The 20,432-nt window shown below is 35.8% G+C and overlaps 2 protein-coding genes across 2 annotated transcripts; both read left to right on the forward strand.

Annotated features, from left to right (window-relative positions):
• The first annotated feature begins 3,050 nt into the window (after positions 1 to 3,050).
• On the forward strand, positions 3,051 to 9,483 carry LOC141830201 (serine/threonine-protein kinase SAPK7-like). Its single transcript, XM_074717684.1, has 9 exons — positions 3,051 to 3,408; positions 3,507 to 3,581; positions 3,657 to 3,758; positions 3,851 to 3,904; positions 3,999 to 4,091; positions 4,179 to 4,271; positions 8,547 to 8,651; positions 8,762 to 8,860; positions 8,953 to 9,483. The coding sequence occupies exons 1-9, from the start codon at positions 3,289 to 3,291 to the stop codon at positions 9,304 to 9,306; spliced, it is 1,095 nt and encodes a 364-aa protein (XP_074573785.1). The 5' UTR covers positions 3,051 to 3,288; the 3' UTR covers positions 9,307 to 9,483.
• A 7,520-nt stretch (positions 9,484 to 17,003) lies between these two features.
• Positions 17,004 to 18,241, forward strand: LOC141829065 (myb-related protein 308-like). The gene is made up of 3 exons (XM_074716487.1): positions 17,004 to 17,248; positions 17,331 to 17,460; positions 17,585 to 18,241. The coding sequence occupies exons 1-3, from the start codon at positions 17,116 to 17,118 to the stop codon at positions 18,003 to 18,005; spliced, it is 684 nt and encodes a 227-aa protein (XP_074572588.1). The 5' UTR covers positions 17,004 to 17,115; the 3' UTR covers positions 18,006 to 18,241.
• Positions 18,242 to 20,432: the final 2,191 nt, after the last annotated feature.

Consider the following 20,432-nt stretch of genomic DNA (forward strand, 5'->3'; position numbering starts at 1 on the left):
ACCACAGTTTCATAATTTTCAAAAGATATACTTAATTTCAAAAATACCTTTCTCGCCTTTTGATCTTAAATTAAAAAAAATGATTTTCTTTATTTAAATTGAACCAAACTGATTATTTCATAGTTTCATACAAAAATCATTGATAATCCTAAAAATTTTATTTTTTAAAAAATTTATGTAATTAAACTTATAATAATCTTCTAAATTTATCCATTTTTTAAAAAATTAGACTTTTAATAAAAAATTTAAAATTTTAAAAATACAAAAGAAAGTTAAAAAAATATAAAATTAAAAGAACGCTAATAAAAATAAAAAAAAATTATTTTGTTATTCTTTTTTAATAGCTAATTACACTAGAGAAAAAACTTAAAAAATTAAAAAAATTACATTGGTGTTATTTTGGTCTCGATACTATTTTGGTTAAATCATTACTATTTTGATACTGATTTTATCAAAACATCATCACTTTTGATGTTGATTTTTAAAAACATCATCACCTTAGTGTTAATTTCTTTAAAGCATCATCATTTTTATATTGATTTCGTCAAAACATCACCATCTACAAGATTGTGTTGAATTTTTTAAAACATAACGTGCATAAATAGAAAGACTTTGAATCTTTGTAAATCAACACCAAAATTAGGATTAGAACCAATGTTATGGATGATTCTAAAGCAACGCCACTATATTGTGATTTTTTTAATACGATGGTGTTGATGTTTATAAAACAACACCATAATATTGATGCTTTAACGAAATTATCACGAAAGTGGTGATATTTTGAAGAAATTAACACTAATATGATGATGCTTTAAAGAAATCAGTATCAAGGTGATGGTGTTTTAACAAAATCAACACCAAAGTGATAATATTTTGATGAAATTAATATCAAAGTGGTAATAATTTAACTAAAACAACATAAAAATGGGATGCTTTAACTAAAATAAAATTAAAGGAATTTATTTATTTTATTTTTATTTCTCTTGTAATTAACTATAAAAAGATAAAAATAAAAATAATATATATTTTATTAATGATTCTTTAATTTTATAATTTTTATTAACATTCTTTAATATTTATTTTAATTTTTTTTATTAAAACTCTAAAATTTAAAATAAATATGGATAATTTTAAAAATCATCCTAAGTTTGATGATGTAATTTTTTTTAAAAATATATTTTTTAAAATCATCAATGACTTTTTACGAAACTTCTTAATGAAATAATTAAATTTTTATTTTTTTATTTAGTTTGTCAGTTTGATTATGTTTAAATAAAGGAAATTAATTTTTTATTTTAATTTAAGGTTGAAAGACGGAAATGATATTTTTGAAATTAAGTGTGTCTTTTGAAAAATATGAAATTGTGATATGTCCTTTGAAAATTTTATAATTTTAAATGTACCGTTTGATAAATTGTCTTTAATAATAAGAAATAAAACGCAGCACAGTATTTGAGAAATTCTCAACTCGAGTGTCTCCTTTGAAAAAATTACCAACAAAAAGTTAAAAGCGACTCACGACACGACACGTGTTTCAATAAATAAGATGTTGCAGGTGCTGACGTGGCACCTGAATCAATGACCCTTGGTTTGGTACCGTCTTAGATCGCGATCGAATCTTTCGAGATTTGAGTGCAAATGTGGAATTATGGAGTTTTGGCTTAGATTCTTGAGAATCTTATTGGATACGGATTGTCTTCGGGTCGCACAGAATTTATTCCTTTTATGGTACGAAAAATAAATCCCGAAACTAATTGAACTTCGGTAGGTTTCAGTACGAGCTGCAGGTGCAATAAGTATTTGGCGGGTTTTAAATTATAATTATTCTTGGTTTTCATTTATTTCTCAGTTATTTTTGAAAAGAAAGTCACCAAAGATTAAGTTGTTTTTCTTTAATTTTATTTTGGCAATTTCTTTTTTTTTTCTAAATTCCTGATAGGGAAGAATTTCAATAAATGTAGAATTCAAATATAAACTTTCGACTGACTAAAACTTTATTAATAATTAATATATACTTTTGATGGACTCATTTTAATATTCAATATATCACTCATCAATGGATTAATGGTGAAGGAACCTTATACAAAATTATTCTTTAATAAAAGCTAAAAAGTAAAAAAAAAATCTTAAGGCCTAAACAATATAGATTATAAAAATGAAAGTAAAATTATGTGGAGTGGAATCATCCGAAAATAATATTTTTATTATTGTACTTTGAACTTTTATTATTCTCTATCTTTAAGCAATGTTTGGATAAGCATTTTAATCGGTTTAAATCTTTTTGCCGGTCAATTGTAACATTAATCATGAGATTATTATCTACAAGCTCCGCAAACTTTATGAGCATTTCAATCCATATTTTATTGTAAAATTTGATACACACATCAATAATATAAACAAATCTAACCTCAACATTTTTTTTCCGAGCGTATCACAATTGCACTGGCCTTCTATGTATTTTTAAAATTGCAAATAATGGCATGTAAATTTAGCAATTTATTATATTAATAAATTTAATAATTAATGAATTAGCGTAGAAAGGTTGATAAGAGTGGTTGGTTAAGTGGGCGCCGCGCCCGCACCGTCCGGCTTCCTGCGCACGCCACCACCTCCACTGCACAGTCAGCAATAAACTTTACCAAACTGCTCTTCTCTGCGCCCCGAGAGCACGTGCCACGTCGGAACCTCCACGTGGCTCTCACCGAGGGCCACCTGTCGCCCCAGACCAGGAAACATGGGCATCATCTCACTTGGTTCGGGAGATTCCTGTCTCGAGTGCCATATCCGAACTCCGCCGCTTAACCTAAATCCGGTGGACCCCGCACTTCCGTAGCCAATCCTCTTGCTGCCCACCGGAACTACACTTCGCCGTCAGTTCGGCCCAAAGTCACACGTCCTCCCTGCCCATGCTACCCCATAATTACCTTCTGGATTACCAGCTCAACTGTGGGGCCCAAAGATTCGTCAGAGGTATTCTGCGGGTCCGTGTGCGGACGGGTGTGATAAATCGCACTAAAAAGTGGAGAATGTTACGAGATTATTGTTCCTGCCTTTCCGTCCGTCTCGTTTTCCTTTCCCTTCCTCGAGAAATCGGCCTGCTGCCGAGGAGCTCCGATAGAGCCAGGGATCTCCGACGAGCCTCTGCAGCTGCGTCTACAGCTATTGCAGAAGCTAAGGCTTTAGCTCCTACAGCGGGCAAAAGCTCGAGGAGGAGGAGGAGGAGGAGGAGGAGGCATTAATTATATTCTGTTGATCGAGTTTGGCTTCGGGAAGAAGGAAAAGGGGAGCATGGAGAAGTACGAGGTGGTGCGCGACATCGGATCGGGGAACTTTGGAGTGGCCAAGCTGATGCGGCACAAGGAGACTAGAGAGCTCGTCGCCATGAAGTACATCGAAAGGGGCCAGCGGGTGAGCCGGCTATGTGGAATCGCTCTTGCTCTCGCGATCCATCTGCTATCGTTCGATTCGAGAATGATTTGATTTGATTTGATTTTTTTTTTCTGTAGATTGACGAGAACGTGGCGAGGGAGATCATGAACCACCGCTCGCTTCGGCATCCCAACATCATCCGCTTCAAGGAGGTCGGAAGCCCTATTGCTTTGCCGTGGTTTTGATTCGTGGGTTGAGTTGGGTTGATCCGTGAGGAATTTGTTTAGGTCGTGCTGACGCCGACGCATCTGGCGATTGTGATGGAGTATGCGGCTGGCGGCGAGCTATTTGAGCGAATCTGCGACGCCGGAAGGTTCAGCGAGGACGAGGTTCTCTGAGTCCTTATTCGTCAATCTCCGCACATTTCTCGAGAGATCGAATCGAATCCAGTCTTGATTTCTGCCTTGATTTCCTTTCGCAGGCGCGGTATTTCTTCCAGCAGCTCATTTCCGGCGTCTGCTACTGTCACGACCGGGTACAATTGTCCTCGAACCCCCACTTTTTGCTGCAATACTAAGATTTAAAGCGAAGCGAATGCGCTAATCAGATGAGAATTCAAAATTTCTCAGCAAATCTGCCATCGCGACTTGAAGCTGGAGAACACTCTGCTCGATGGGAGCCCTGCTCCTCGCCTAAAGATCTGCGATTTCGGCTATTCCAAGGTCATCCTTTTCCTAAATCAAAATAGCTTCATCTAATAGCTCAACAACAAATAAAGCTAACAGCGTTCATTCAATCCATCATCTCAGTCGTCCCTGCTGCACTCGAGGCCCAAGTCGACGGTGGGAACGCCGGCGTACATCGCCCCGGAGGTCCTCTCTCGCCGCGAGTACGACGGCAAGGTGAGTCCTTTTTCTCCCTGCTCGTAGTACCTTGTGATCCGACTACTCAACAATTGATTTAGCGACAAAACATTACCGTACTGAAGAATCAAGTTGTGAACGCGTAAGAACGAATGGGGCTGCGTCTTGTGATCGTCCTCCTCCTGTGTGCTCGCCGACGCGGCGGACCCACCTTGAGATTCCTGAACTATCGGGATCACGCGCGGCGCGTCCTTAGCGCGGTGGGTGTATGTCTGCCGTAGCCGTTGGATCGAATCCGTAAGTGGAAGAAGGGTTTGTTTAGGGGTGGGGATGGGGATGGGGATGGGTATGGGATGTGGTCCATAAATATTTAGGTGGATTTGCCACAAGCCACATTGGACATTGGGGTTGGGTTTGGGTTTGGGTTTGGGTTTGGGGAGGACCATTGCCCCACCACACCAGAGTTCTTAAAATAGCATAGGAGTTGTCTGGTTCTGGATCAGTCGATTCCTTTCTGGTCGTTCGATCGGAATGATATAAAACACCTGGCTGAACCGAATCGGGTCGGGCAATGATAAATCGGATTAGAAATTAAAATTTTATTTACTCCTTTATCAAATTGTGGAACCATTAAATTACTTTGTGAAATTAAATTAGGTTGAGAAGAAAAGGACAAAATTAATGATTAATTATTTGAATTACTTTGTAAACAATACTTGAAAAAGGCAAGACAAAAAAAACATGCCTTGGTTCTATGACAATGCACCACATGTAGTATGTGAAGTATGTGCTTGTTCCTCAACTTGCATGGGATGCAAAATGCATTTTTCTCATTTTACCGGGTTGCCTTTTTGAAGTCTTCGAACTTTGTATCATTAAGTTCTTTTGTAACTGAGTTTTCAAGCTTGACGCACTCCATTCTTTGCTCGAGGATGCCTTTTCTTATGTACGAGGTTTTGCTACTTTATCTTCTTCAATAAGTGTAACATATGCATACTTAGGATTTGACTTTGTTTGTCTTTCTGATGTTCTTAGATGTGGCTGGGGTTGCTCTTCTTCTTCATGGATTTCTTCTAGTTGGCTTGGCTTTGCTTCCTCTTCATTATCGATATATCCCTCTTTGCCATGGAGACTTAGCCTCATCTGTTACTAACTTGTTCTTTGTGATTGCACTTCTCGAGTGATTTCTTCAATTATTTTATCTTGTCTATGTCTCTTTTATAATTTCTCCTCTATTTCCTTTGAGTCTAGTAAGGATGTCATTCATTTGAGGAGATCACCACGATGAAGTTGCATCAAATATCACATTTCGGGAGATATAACATCTTCCTATTGTAGGGTCACAACAGTTCCATCATTTTCTTTGATTATAGTACTAGCCCACAAAAATGCATCTTATTGCCTTCTTAACAAACTTGTTGCGTAAATGATTTAAGTACAAAAACATAACGTATGCAATCAAATACTCAAAAGTGACTTACTTTCGAAAATTGAAACAAATCCTAATAATGCTTGTGTTAGCCTATTAGTCACATGTAGCTGCCTTCATGCATTTTGCCCAAAATTTAATTGAGGTGGAATATTTTTAGAATGTAGCATACTTCTGCATATCTTCGCAAGGTGGATGTTCTTTCTTTCTGCTATTCTATTTTGTTGAGGAGTGTTATGATATGTGAATTGTCGCCTTAGCTTACAATCTTGTAGATACTTCGTGAACTCATGTGAAATATATTCACCTCCATTGTTGATACATAGACATAGAAGTTATATATCCATACATACCTTAAGAAGTCATCAATGAAAGTAATCATATATTAGAAACCACTATAGGATGGTTGCTTCACAGGTCCAAACACGTTTAAGTGAATCATCTTGAGAGGTTTCTTTGTTCTATACTCATAATGGCCTCCAAAACGTAGCTGCATTAGTACCCAAGTGGTAGACTTGCATCAATGGACAAAGGTTCGAGTCGCGATTGTGGCAAAAAATCCTCCTACTTAGGGGGCCGCTTAATACCTGATTTACCTCCCTTCATTTCACCATGGGGCCGGCGATAAGGGACGCTTGGCGTGAGCGTTATCACATTTTGTATCAATTTGCTCTATACTAGAGTCTTCAAATGACAACTGATGTGCTTTTCCATACTAACATCCAATACATATTTGTATCATTTCGAACATCAAGTTGAGGAAGACATTTGAGCATTAATTATTTTATCATTACTTTTAGCTTATGATAGCTCATATGCCCTAGGCGTTTATGCCATAAATCAAATATCTCATTTCTTCTTGTTTTGTGGAATTCTTTGAGCTGACATCGATACTACCTTTCGTCCCTCCATGAGTGGTGTCGGTTCTAAATTTTGATAAACTTTCATGTCCTTTGGCCCAAATACAACATAGTTTCCTAAAGATGTAAGTTGTGATACTGATATCAGGTTCTTCATATATCCTAGGTACATGAAACATATTCTCTAACTCTACTTGCTTTGAATTGAATCGGGGTTCCACCGTCATCTTGCCAACATGAGTTATAGGTAACTTTGAGTTGTTTGCCATGACAACAATTCGCTTCCCTTTGTATTCCGACATATTTGATGATTTTTCTTTATCTCCTATCATATGGTTAGAGCATGGAGAGCCCATTATCCAATCATCATTAAAGTTGATAGCCTCAACACTTATGGTTGCTTCTTCTCCCGCTAACTTAGCTATGAAAGGGGGGAATAAACTCATTAGAATTACTTGTAATCGGCTCTAAAATAGCATAAGAGGTCTTGAAAGTTTCATTCATCTTCACTTTTAACTCGGGCCTGTGAGGATGTTGCAACATTCCCTTCTGTTTTTTATATTGAAAATCTTAGCAAAGTGACATCTTTTTCCACAATTGTAGTACTGGTTATTCTTGTGAAAATTAGCTTTAATTTTGGTAAAATATTCACTAACCATTATGTCACACTGCGAGATTGATAAATAGTTCGTTCTCAAGTCTTGTAACTTAGCATCATTTGTCCGAGTGAAAATTCGAGCAAGAGTGGTGTCTTCACATCCTTGATGCACTATAGCAAGTCATCCTCTACAGATATCGGAAAAGCGTATATTACTTTATCATTCTTGATCTTCCACTTTCTAAAGCCATCATGATTTATTGGAGGTAATATCTTACTGCCCCAACAATCTCCCATAAATCTTAGCCAAACAAATAAAATTACATACGAGTTCTCCAAGTGCTATAATTAATATTATTAAGTTTTTCAAGACTACTTACAGAAATTATCATATCGGTCATAATGACTTGTGCATTAGCGACATCTCCATGTAAACACGATCCCTGATTGTTGCTCTTAAATGGTAGCCGGTCCTCGACCGCTAACCTTGAATACCACTTGTTAACTCAAAGGAGAAGATCGAAAGAAGAACTATTATTATTAGCAAATAGAAAATTTGTAAAAGTATTTGATCACAATCACTTAAAACTCTTATGACAACTCAAAAAACTCTCGATACCCACAATGCATGGGATCTGAATTCCTTTTATAACTTGATAACATAACTCAGTCTAAAAGTCTAAACTCGGATTTTTCGAAAATATCTAAACAACTTTGTAGTATATCCAATAAAAATTTTAATTGACTTTAATTTTCTATCCTAATAAAACTCTAATTATTCCTGCCTTATAAACTCCAGTTATCAAGGCACAGCCTCTCTAAGACAACAAGAGCAATAGTAAAGTTTCCAGCTTTACCTGTCTACACATTGCCTTTGGGTCTCTGCCTTCCTTTACGGGGTTCAATTCCTTCTGATACAACCATGTCTTCCTTTTACAAACACTAAATATTCTCCGATCATCTGAAAATCTTGGTCTAGATCTATGTTGTTGAGATCCTTGCTCTACGATTGTCTCTTCCTGCTCCTATCCTATCAGATAAGACCATCTTGGTGACATACTGGATAAGACCATTGTGGTCGCATACTGGACGGATAGTATGATCAATGCACATTATCTTTATAAGATGTCGACTATTCCTTGTCGTGTGGCCTTGACTTTGAATAAATAGTATGGATAGGACTACAACAGGTAGATGATAGTTGTTTAATGGTGCACGAATGAAGGTCAATGCTACTGAACATGTTTCTTTCAGAGTTTTAACTGAAGTTGTAGTTGTTGGCTTATCTTCACAAACTTCACATGTAAGATTTTGGGCCATTTGCACAATCTTTCGATCACAATTCGATTATAACACTCGACTGTTGTTCATCCAATTTGTATCAGTTTACTTGCAAATCTAATCTCTTGCTAAAAAATGTGGTGCAGCAAGCGGATATTTGGTCGTGCGGAGTAACTCTTTATGTGATGCTTGTGGGAGCTTACCCATTTGAAGACCAAAGAGATCCTAAAAACTTCAGGAAGACAATTGGGGTATCGTTGCACAATCACTCGTTTATATATACAAAAAGCACTCTTCGATTTTATATGATGATTTGGTTGGGTTATCGTCTACTTGACTTGTTCATGTATTCAAAATGCAGAGGATAATGTCTGTTCAGTATAAAATACCGGACTATGCGCACGTATCGCAAGACTGCAAGCAACTCATCTCCCGTATATTCGTTGCCAATCCGACGAGGGTACTTAACCTCGACTTCTATCATCTATTTATGTAAGTGAACTGAAGAGTAATAGTCATTGAACTTGCATAGCTTTGATGAAATGGATGCAGAGAATTACGATAAAGGAAATAAAAAGCCACCCTTGGTTCCTGAAGAACTTACCCAGGGAGCTTACTGAACCTGCACAAGCAGTGTACTACAAGAGGGACAACAATGCTCCGACATACTCCACGCAGAGCGTGGATGAGATCATGGAGATATTATCGGAAGCTAGGACAGTGTTGAAAGCATCTCGGTCGATCCCTGGCTTTGGCTGGCCTGAGGAAGAGTCGGAGGACGAGGACAAGGAGAAACCAGAGGAAAATGATGATGACGAAGAAGATGAAGAAGAAGAAGAAGATGAATATGACAAGACGGTGAAGGCGGTTCATGCTAGTGGTGAATTCAAGGGTCAATTGAACTAGTTGAACTAGTGATCTTGTGTAAATTAGAATATGAAACCATTTTGCCTGCCATCAGCTGTAATGTACTATGGATGATTATTTTCTTAAAGCCTTCCAGTATTGGTGTGTGTTTAGGCAATGTGTTGTAAACTAGAAGGATTTTGTAAATTATTTCAGACAACAAAATGGTTGCTTGAAGGGTAAGGAGTCAGGAAAAGGTTAACTAAAGTTTATGTAGGGATTTTTTAAAAATAATAATAAATAAATACAGCAGTAGAATAAAATTGATTTTTTCAGAGATTTATAGGAATATAGTATACATGTTTGATTGAATTATCATTTTTATTGTGTGAATGGAATAATTTTGACAACAATTTGATTCGGTAGATTTTAGCACGATCAAAATGACTGCGCCTATTCGGTATCCATATGAATACGTCCTTCGTTCGTCGCACGAATTTAGCCTTTGGAGAAGAATCAATTTGTTATGCTAGCAACTTGGATGATTTTACTAAGAGTATAAGAAAGCGAGACTAGAAGTGTTTATATACCAAATACATAAAATTGACCTTTTGTACTCATTTAACGAATACAAAAGGTCATCCAATGAATACAAAAGATCATCCAATGAATATAAAAGGTTTTTGCCTTTTTTTTCTCCTTTTCATCAATATTTCATGAATATCTATAAATGGACATTAATCCTCTTTAGTGGTTGAGTCTAATCCAATAAGTTTAATTCGAATTAGACTCAATCCAATAATCTAATAGTTAGATTCATTTGAGTCTAACTCAATGACTCTAACTCGAATTAGACTTAACCCTATAATTTTAGAGTCCATCATATTTTAGTCAAACTAAAATATACCCATCTCCAAATGAACATGAACTTTGTGTGTGACCCAATAAGTTCTTATAACATTGGTAATATATCTAAAATAATATTTTAGATACATAAACAATGAGTGACATCTAGCAATGCATCATTGCTACCCAAATGATAAGGATATCAAGATCCAACCTAATCTTTCTGTGTCTATTATCTTGTATAACTTAGTCCTTATATCTTCGATATCTAGATTGATCCATGAGGCATAGATCATGTCATTTCCTTATCAATTTTTGTGTTTCTTGATCTATAAGTAGACTCACTTAACCAAATGAGCTCAATATCTCATATTAGCTTATTTGAGCATGACTATGCATTTTAGTAGTCCTACTTAATCAAGGGGCCCACAGATATCACTTCCTTCATATGAAAGAGATTGATCCTATCTATATCACTCATATCCCTCAGCATAATTTATTGCATACTCAATGATCGACTTTATAGTCCACATTGTTATAGATGATGTTTGTCGATACTAAAGTATACAACTCCTTATATAGGGAACCATAGTGACTTTAGATCTAATGACTATTTATACTAATAGTCACTATAAGAATGTTCATGACACTCATATAACGATCTATGAAATATTCTCATGATGGGTCAATTTAGTACATATTCTCTAATATATACTCATGTGACAACTTGATATATTATATCTATGACTTGTGAGTTCAAGCCATCAGTTGATCTATATACTAGTCTGAATGCATTAATATTGCTCTTGTATATTAAAACTTGACTATGAATAGTTACGAGTAGTGTTCTATATATATGTCTACAACCTTCCACTATCAATTCAACCAATTGATACGTTGTAGAGTAGAACCTACTATCCTAGGACATTATTATACTTATTCATCTGGCATAGATCTAAAGTAAATATAATAACCATAAACTTTACCTTTTATTAATGAAATATGATACAAAAGTTTCCTTATCAATTATTTCATAATTGACTCTAGGGCTAACACTACAATTTCCCACTAACATTAATATCAATCACTGAAATATCCAAGTGACCTAGTGTGACCATCATATTTCCTCTGTGTCAAAGTCTTAGTCAAAGGATCCGCAATGTTAGCATCAGTCGATACTGTATATATCCTCATATCTCCTCTATCGTGATTTATCAAACGAGATGGAATCGCCATAGTATGTGTTTGTATCGCTGATGAGAGCGAGGTTCCTCAGCCTGTGCAATTGTCCCATTATTATTACAATAAAAGTCTATTGGGTTCACTATGATAGGAACTACACCAAGCTCTATAATAAATTTTTTGATCCAAACTGTCTCTTTTGCTGCACCAGAAGCAGCAATATACTCAGCCTTTGTAGTACAATCAACAACTGTGTTTTGCTTTGAACTCTTCCAGCTCACAACATCACCATTTAAGCAAAATATATACTCTGACTGCGATCTGGAATCATCCTTATCAATTTGAAAGCTTGCATCACTATAACCTTTTACAGTTAGCTCCTTATCACCTCCAAATATCAATAAATAATCTTTTATTTTTCTCAAGTATTTAAGAATATTCTTGACTGCTGTCCAGTGATTTTCACTTGGATCTACTTGGTATCTACTTGTTACATGAGACAGAAGTCTCACTTCTCTTCTTTTTAACTTCCTCCAGATACAATTTGTAGTTCCTCTTTCAATGTCCAGTCTCATCACAGTGGAAGCAGGTTCCTTCTTTAGGCACCCCGTCTTTAGGTTTCAATGTATAAGATTTAGGTTTGCCTTTGACTTGAGTCTTACCCTTACCTTTGGGCTGTCATTTGCCTTTTCCCTTTTGCACTATCAAAATGGTGTTAGGTTTAGTCTTCTTAAGATTGAGTTCAACAGTTCTCAACATGCTTAACATCTCAGGCAACGACTTGTTATAGTTCATGACAAATTGACTATAGCATTCTGGCAACGATTGTAGAACAAGGTCAGTGGTCAATTCTTAACCTAATGAAAATTTCAAATTTTCAAGGTTCTCAACGTATGTAATCATTTTAAGTACATGAGTTCTTACGGAATTTTTTTCTTGCATCTTGCATTGAAATAGAGCTTTAGATATCTCAAATCTCTCGTGCCTTGCCTGCCCTTGATATTGTTGTTTATGATGTTCAACTATATTATGAGCATCTATGTTCTTATGTTGCTTCTGAAACTCAGAGTTCATAGTGACAAGCATAAGACATGACACATCCAATGCATCATCTTGATGCTTCTTATAAGCATCCTTATCAGCATGAATAGTAGTAGCGGATGCTTCAAGAATAGGTTATTCTAGGATGTATAATTTTTGTTCTTGCTTGAGAATAATTCTCAAATTTCTTACCAGTCCAGAAAATTAGCTCCATTGAGTTTGTCCTTATCAAGGACAGATTGCAAAGAGAGAGTATTAGACGTATTTGATAACATGGTGATCTACAATAAGAAATGTAAAAATGAGTATCATATTTAAATAATTTAATTATGCCTTTAATTAAATGATTCTTCCACTGAATTGAACTGTAAAGCTTGGTATGAGTAAGTCATCGATGTAGACAATTGAAGTGTACTCACACTACTAGTTCCAAACCCAATAGCAATGACATTTAAGTAGGATAAGATTCATATTATATCTCATCTTGAGTTAGCTTTGGCTAATCGCTCAAGACTCGTATAATTTAGGTAGGCAACGTGTACCAATTACGTCGTATGTAACTCTTGTATAGTTATGTGAATAAGACTATTTGTTCATTTGCCCAACGCAAGGGATATGCCTCTAAGTTCTCAATTGAATTGAGGTAACTTAGTTAAGTCTCACCCAAAGTTTAATATTTAGACATCACAATTATCCTATCGCACTCTATTATGATAAATTGAGTTACTTTGCTTTGACAAACATATCTACTATTGATCAAGGTAAAAGTGAGTACCAAACTTTGGTAGGTATATAAAATGACCTAATTATCATAATACTACTAATTAAACATGCATCACATACAAACATGACACACATCAATATATATGCATAATTAGAAACTTGACATGGTTATGACGCGTCTGCTACGATCTTCTCAAGCCAATGAGAAGATCGAAAGGTCAACTTAGGGAATTACATCTTCTCTAAGTGTTTCCTTGGTTATCGTGCGTTGCTGACCTTCTCCCTTTCCATTGTTGTTCAGTAACCTAGTACTATTCTTAATTGTATATTACAAATTTAAAGAAACCTCGAGTTACATTTGAGGGAGTCTAATTTTACAACTGGAAGTATAAAGGTAAAAGACACGACACGTAGGTCGTATTATGAATTACAACATGCACGTACACATATAATCCAATCACATTGGGTAAAATAGGTCATAACCATGCACCATGGCTTACATCATTCGTCACTATAGCATACTTTTATTATGATTCTAAACAATAATTTATAAGCCACGACCTTACAACAACCCCACTCATAAGGTCATGAAAGATTTATCGAATAAAATCAGACTATAGCACACGTTTATATTATATATGAAGATGCTACAATCCTTTAGTTTGATCAACATAATCTATTTGCTCGAAAAAATCACTCATACAATCATGCAAATCATAATAAACACATACTCGTTTTCTATATCAAATATGAAACATAACTAAAATGATGTATACATTTTCGTAAGTAGCTCTGATACCACTAATGAGATCTTTTTTAAAAAAATAATAAATAATAAATAAACATAGTGGAATAAAATCAATCCCTCCAGAGATCTATGCGAATGTAGTATACATGTTTGATCGAGTTGTCATCTTTGTTGCTTGAACGGAACAATCCTAATAGCAACTTAGTTTAGTAGATATCAGCACAATCAAAATGGTCGTGTCTCTTCGGTATCCACATGAACACACCCTTCGTTTGTCACACGAACTTAGCCTTCGGAGAATTAAGAACCAATTTGTTGTGCTAACAACTTGGATGGTTTTGCTAAGAGTTAAAGAAGAGGAGACTAGAAGTGATCATACACCAAATGTATAAAATTGACATTTTGTACTCAACCAATATGAATACAAAAGGTCATCCAATGAATACAAAGAGTCATCCAATGAATACAAAAGATTTTTACCTTTTGCTCTCCTTTTCATCAATACTCCATTAATCTCTATTATGGACTTTAATCCTCTTTAGTGGTTGAGTCTAATCCAATGAGTCTAATTTGGATTAGACTTAATTCAATAATCTAATAGTTGGATTCATTTGACTCTAACTCAGATTAGATTTAACCCTATAATCTTAAGGTCCATTATATTTTAGTCAAACTAAAATGTACTCATCTCCAAATCAATATGTTCTTTGTGTGTGACTCAATAGATTCTCATAACGTTGGTAATGTATCTAAAATAATATTTTAGATACATAAGCAATGAGTGACATCTAGCAATGCATCATTGTTTACCAAGTGATGAGAGTGTCAAGATTCGACATAATATTTTTGTGTTTATTATTTTGTATAACTTGATCCTTCTATCTTCGAGGCATAGTCATTCCCTTATCAATCTTTGTGTTTTGTGATATCTAAGTAGACTCACTTATCCAAATGAGTTCAATATCTCATATTGATTTATTTAAGCATGATCATGCATTTTAGTAGTTCTACTTAATTAAGGAGCCCACATATATCACTTCCGTCATATGGAAGAGATAGATCTCATCTACATCACTCACATCTCACCGCATAATTTATTACATACTAGTGATTGATTTTATAGTTCACCTTATTACAGGTGACGTTTGTTGATACAAAAGTACACAACTCCTTGTGTAGGGAACCATAGTGACTTCAGGTTTAATGATTATTTATACTAATAGTCACTATGAGAATGTTTATGACACTCAGATAACAATCCGTGAAATATTGTCATAGTGGGTCAATTCAGTATATATTCTCTAATATATACTCATGTGTCAAATTAATATCTTAATTATATCCATGACTTGTGAGATTAAGTTATCAGTTGACCTACATGCTAGTCTCAACACATTAATATTACCCTTGTATATTAAAGTTTGACTAGGAATAGTTAAAAGTGGTGTTCTATATATATGTCTACAGTCTTCCACTATCAATTCAACCAATTGATACGCTATAAACTAGAATCTACTATTTTAGGACATTATTATATTTGTTCATCTAATACAAATCTGAAGTAATTAAATATAATAACCATAAACTTTGCTTTTTATTAATGAATATGATATAAATTTTTTTTGTCAATCATCTTATAATTAACTCTAGAACTAACACTAACGGATTCAATTTTGTACTTATCACAAACAAATGACATTAATGTAGTTTGATGAGATGATATGGATTCAAACTTCAACATGATTTAATTTCTATAAATCAAACAATCAAAATAAGTCCAAGGAACAAGACAAAAATTAATTTTTAAATTTTAATCAAGTTCTATTTAACCATTTTAATTTTTAAAAAATCTTTCAGAACTTAAACAAACAAACAAAGTAAAAAAATATAAAATGAATTTAGAGGTTCCATTTAAACCCTAAACTCTAAAAATAAACACTAAACCCCTATAATGCTATTATGTGATAAAATGTTTATATATATATTTTTCCTATTGTATTATAGATACTTGTTTGATGAAATTTGTTCTTTATGAATACATTGTCAAAATAAAATTTCAAGTTTTTCGATACATCACATTCGAACAACAAAATAAATGGCAGCAAAAGTTATTGTCAATTGATCAAAGAGATAGTAACGCTAAGCCACAATATTCATCTTGATTCTAATTAATTTGCACAAGTAATGAATTAATAGACATTAGCGTGCATAAAATATGATCTACACGAAAGAAAGTAAAATAATAATTTACTAATAAATTACTCTGAGTTTATTAGATTTGGTGAGCTTACTAGATCATTAATTAACATGTGACACAATCTACAATGCATTCCTTCGATCGAGTTTGGTGAGCTTACCAGATCATTAATTTAAAAATAAATTATTATAAAATAATCAAAGTTAATAAATTTGAAAGATTAAATTTATTTTTCACTATCTATTAATTTAAAAAGATCTTATATACCTTATTAGATCTTATACAATATTCTAATCTCGTGTTAGGCTAGGCACAACCATACCTTAAGAGAATCACACCCTACATGACTCACGGACCTCGGTGTGTTCGGCTAGATAAGAACCACATCGGGCATGAACCATGTCTCCAACCTACTTGACACGACATAACTCCAATCTATATGAAGTAAGTGTCTTACTAACTCGGTCCTATAATCAATACTTAACATTCCCTTCTAGGACATTAATTCAGGAAAGGGACATAGAGAGAAAGAGAGGCGACCAACAACTAATGGATTCAAACTTTGAAAGGAACAGTTTCCCTCCATGAGACCATCATCAATCAGACTGAGCCAAACCACACTTGCCTTCTTTAATGACTATGCAGTAGTAGTAGGTCACCAAATACCCTGCTGATGACTGATACCCTAATCTCGTCCCAACCCTAACCCCCAAAATCATGCAGACCCCCAAGTCCCAACCCTCGAAAGCAGTTCACTCGAAAGCTAGTGCAAAAGGGGGAACCAGAGTAGTTGAGGCAACATGTACCTCGATCCAAATCCCGAAGAACCGAACCGAAGCGAACCGAACCAGTTCAGTTGGGTTCAGGGGTAATCCGGTTTGGAGTAGAGTATAGTACTGAAGCGTGCACCAGCCTGTCACGGACGCTGCAACAGTTGAGTCAAAAATGGACTGAGTAGCAGTTACCAACCACAATCTGCTCCCTAGCTCTGTGGCCCATCATTCTCCTTCCCCATATAAATTAAGCTCTCCATCTCCTCACCAACATCACTCACTCAGCTCAGCGAATTAAGCTAAGCTCGGCGATCTTAATTTCGTCGTCGATTGAGTTTTTCATCAGCCAGCCAGCTGCAATGGGCAGGTCTCCCTGCTGCGAGCAGCCGCACACCAACAAAGGAGCTTGGACCAGGGAAGAAGACGACAGGCTCGTCGCTTACATCCAGGCCCACGGCGAAGGATGCTGGAGATCGCTCCCTAAGGCCGCAGGTCTGACGACTCCTCGATCATAGCTTTGATTAGGTTACGTTGATTAGAGCTTTACTTAATTTGATTTTGGTGAATTAATTAGGCCTTCTGAGATGCGGCAAGAGCTGCCGCCTCCGGTGGATGAACTACCTCCGGCCCGACCTCAAGCGCGGAAACTTCACCGAGGAAGAGGACGAGCTCATCGTCAAGCTCCACGCTTTGCTCGGAAACAAGTACGTCTGATGCTTTTGAATTTGTCGCGTATAAGCGAGCTCAGTTATCATCATCGACTTAACGTACGGCGGCGATGAAATTTTCTTGATTTTATTTTTATTTTATTTTTTTTTGTGTCGGTAGATGGTCGGTGATCGCGGCGAGACTGCCAGGACGGACGGACAACGAGATCAAGAACTACTGGAACACGCACATCAAGCGGAAGCTCGTCGGCCAGGGCCTCGACCCGCAGACGCACCGCCCGCTCCTGACCGGCCGCCGGCCTTCGTACGAGGAAGCTGCAGGCAAGAGCAGCACGGACGAGGGCGGCGACCTCGACCTCGATCTCACCATCAGCCTTCGCCTCCCGGCTTCCGCCAACGGCGGTTCCAATTGGCGGGCGATTTGGCCGGAGATGGCGACGCCGCCGCCGCCTCCCGCACCGCCGTGCGCTCCGACCATTTGCTTCTGCTACCACCTCGGCTTCCGCAGCGACCAACCCTGCAGCTGCCGGGCGAGCTCGAGCGGCCACTTTCATGGCTGCTACGGGTTCACTGGATCATAAAGATTTAGTCTGCTGCCATTGTCGACAGACGATTGGTACTAGATTTTAGTACTCCCGGGCCGTGGTTTGGTAGGCGATTCCGCCATGGATGTAGACATGTCGTCGTCTTCATTTAGATTGATGTGCAATCTGTTTTGTTTTTGTTTTTCTCCTTGGAAGAGAAATATTTTTATGAGAGCAAAATTTGTTGTATCTGAATTGTTTTTATTATTATTATTATTATTATTTATGACAAACGCATCTGAAGGATATCAACAATCACAATCACCAGACAGACGTCAAGATCTAATTCCTCGTGTGAATTCCTGGGTAACTTTGGTGATTACCGTAAGACGGCCGGTTCATTCGACTTCCGTCTTCGGATAACGACCGTGGATCAGCATGTCGTCAGCCTTACGTAATCGAATGATCTGTGTGCTATCTTTCCCGGATCGCTTGCTGCAGGGGTGGAATGGCCACCCTGCCGGTCGGACCGGGCCGCTTGGCCGTCGATTGCTCGACCGGATCTAATTTTTAATTTTAATTTTAATTTTTTTGTGAAAATTAAAGTTTTAAAAATTATTTTAAATTAGGAAGAAGAATTTATAGAAAATAATTATTGAATAGATATTCGAAGCATGCACGGACGTGGCCAGTTCCATTAAATCTTAAGAAAAAGGCACCTAAGTAAATAAAGGCATTATCCTTTTTGAATTTGGAGTTTTAAGTTTGAGACAAGCATAGCAAGCATGGTGATAATTGTCTATGAACTCGAGATGCGGAAGAGCATAATTGAATATAAATGATGTTTTAAGTATTCAACTGTCGAAACAAAGATAAGCAATGGTCACTAAGATGCTTATAAATAAAGGGTTGAGTTTTTTATTAAGTAGGACGAAATAATAACAATTAAATTTTATCCTATTAGATGAGATCGACTATCCTTCTATATTATTAAATATATTATCATCTACTATATCACCATTTATATTTAAATAAATTTTATTTTATTTTATCATTTTAACCAAGTCTTCTTTTTCATATATTTTTTTCTCGTTTAATATGCATCTTTTATTGGATTTTATTACATTATTAGATGAACATGCATGTTATTTGTAATACATGGATTTATGTCATTAAGTGATCTACCCATCAAGTGATCTATCCCGATCTTATTAATGGTTAATTATGAATTTATATTATTGGATGTAGGTTTACATGTGTAGAATCCGTTAACTCGTTCTGTTATTATCTATATATAGACTGATAATAAAATTTGATTCATTATAAATAGAGTGTGGTCCCTATAGGATTGGGCAATTTGAGATCTCCCTATTATCCATTGGTGAGGAGAGTATGGTGTCGTTGCCCAACTTTCTATGGAAGATCCGCACCTACTGCTTCTTTACAGGATCATCGGATTATGAGAAGGGTGATACAAAAACAATAATAATTCCATTGTATTCAGATTCTTCATCTTTAATTTATGCATTTATTTTTTGTTGTAAATTCGATGTTACTAGATCCTATGCTTGTTTCTATTCTTGAGTTCATAAAGGTTTTAGAATTCTTGTTAGAAAACAATTTCATCAAGTCGTATCAGAGCCACAAGTTGTTTCATCATTTTATATCGATAAAGTTCTAGTTTTTTGACGTTTTGGTGAATCTGCCACTGTTTTGTGTTAGATTTTATTCTAACACGTAAAAACAATGCAATTACATCGAGATTTGGTATAAGGAAACCTAGGATTTTATCGCTATGATTTTTTGGAAAATCATCAATGTGATAATCGATCATCAATCGACTGATGAATTATATCAATTGATTGATGTCCCAGAATTAACGAATAGAATGGATTTTACTAGATTGGCCGATTCGACTGCAACTATCAATCGATTGTTATTTTATGGCAATTGACTGTTGGCCTTGAAGTTGAGCATAGAATGAGTTTTACTTGATTGGTAGTTCAATTGATTCCATAAATCAACTGTCATTAAGCAGCAATCAACTACTGGTCGTGAAGTTGAGCACAGAATGAGTTTTACTGGATTAGTCAATTCAACTGATTCTATCAATTGATTGCCATTAAGCATCAATCAATAGCCAAACTTGTGCACAAAGGATTTATCAGTCAATTATTTCTATTCGATTAGATTTCTTAGAGGCTTCTTGAGTCTATTTACACAGTTGTTACTAAATTAAACTAATACAATCACCAAAGTGAAAATTATTAGGTAGGTTTATATATTTTATGTCGATAGACATATATCTATGCTAAAAGTAATTGACTCAAAGAAAAATTACTTTTAAGTCAGATATATGTTTAAAAGTAGCTTACAACTAAGGAATAAATTTTATTCAAATCATGCGCATAATATGTTGACCCAAAAGAAGATATCTTGTGTGGCTGATTGAGGTAATTGTGAGCTATGGACTCAAACATATTC

The sequence above is a fragment of the Curcuma longa genome, chromosome 5, assembly GCF_044706935.1.
Source record: "Curcuma longa cultivar G26 ecotype Majalengka, Jawa Barat chromosome 5, ITB_CL_G26_1.1, whole genome shotgun sequence".
Taxonomy (NCBI): Eukaryota; Viridiplantae; Streptophyta; class Magnoliopsida; order Zingiberales; family Zingiberaceae; genus Curcuma; species Curcuma longa.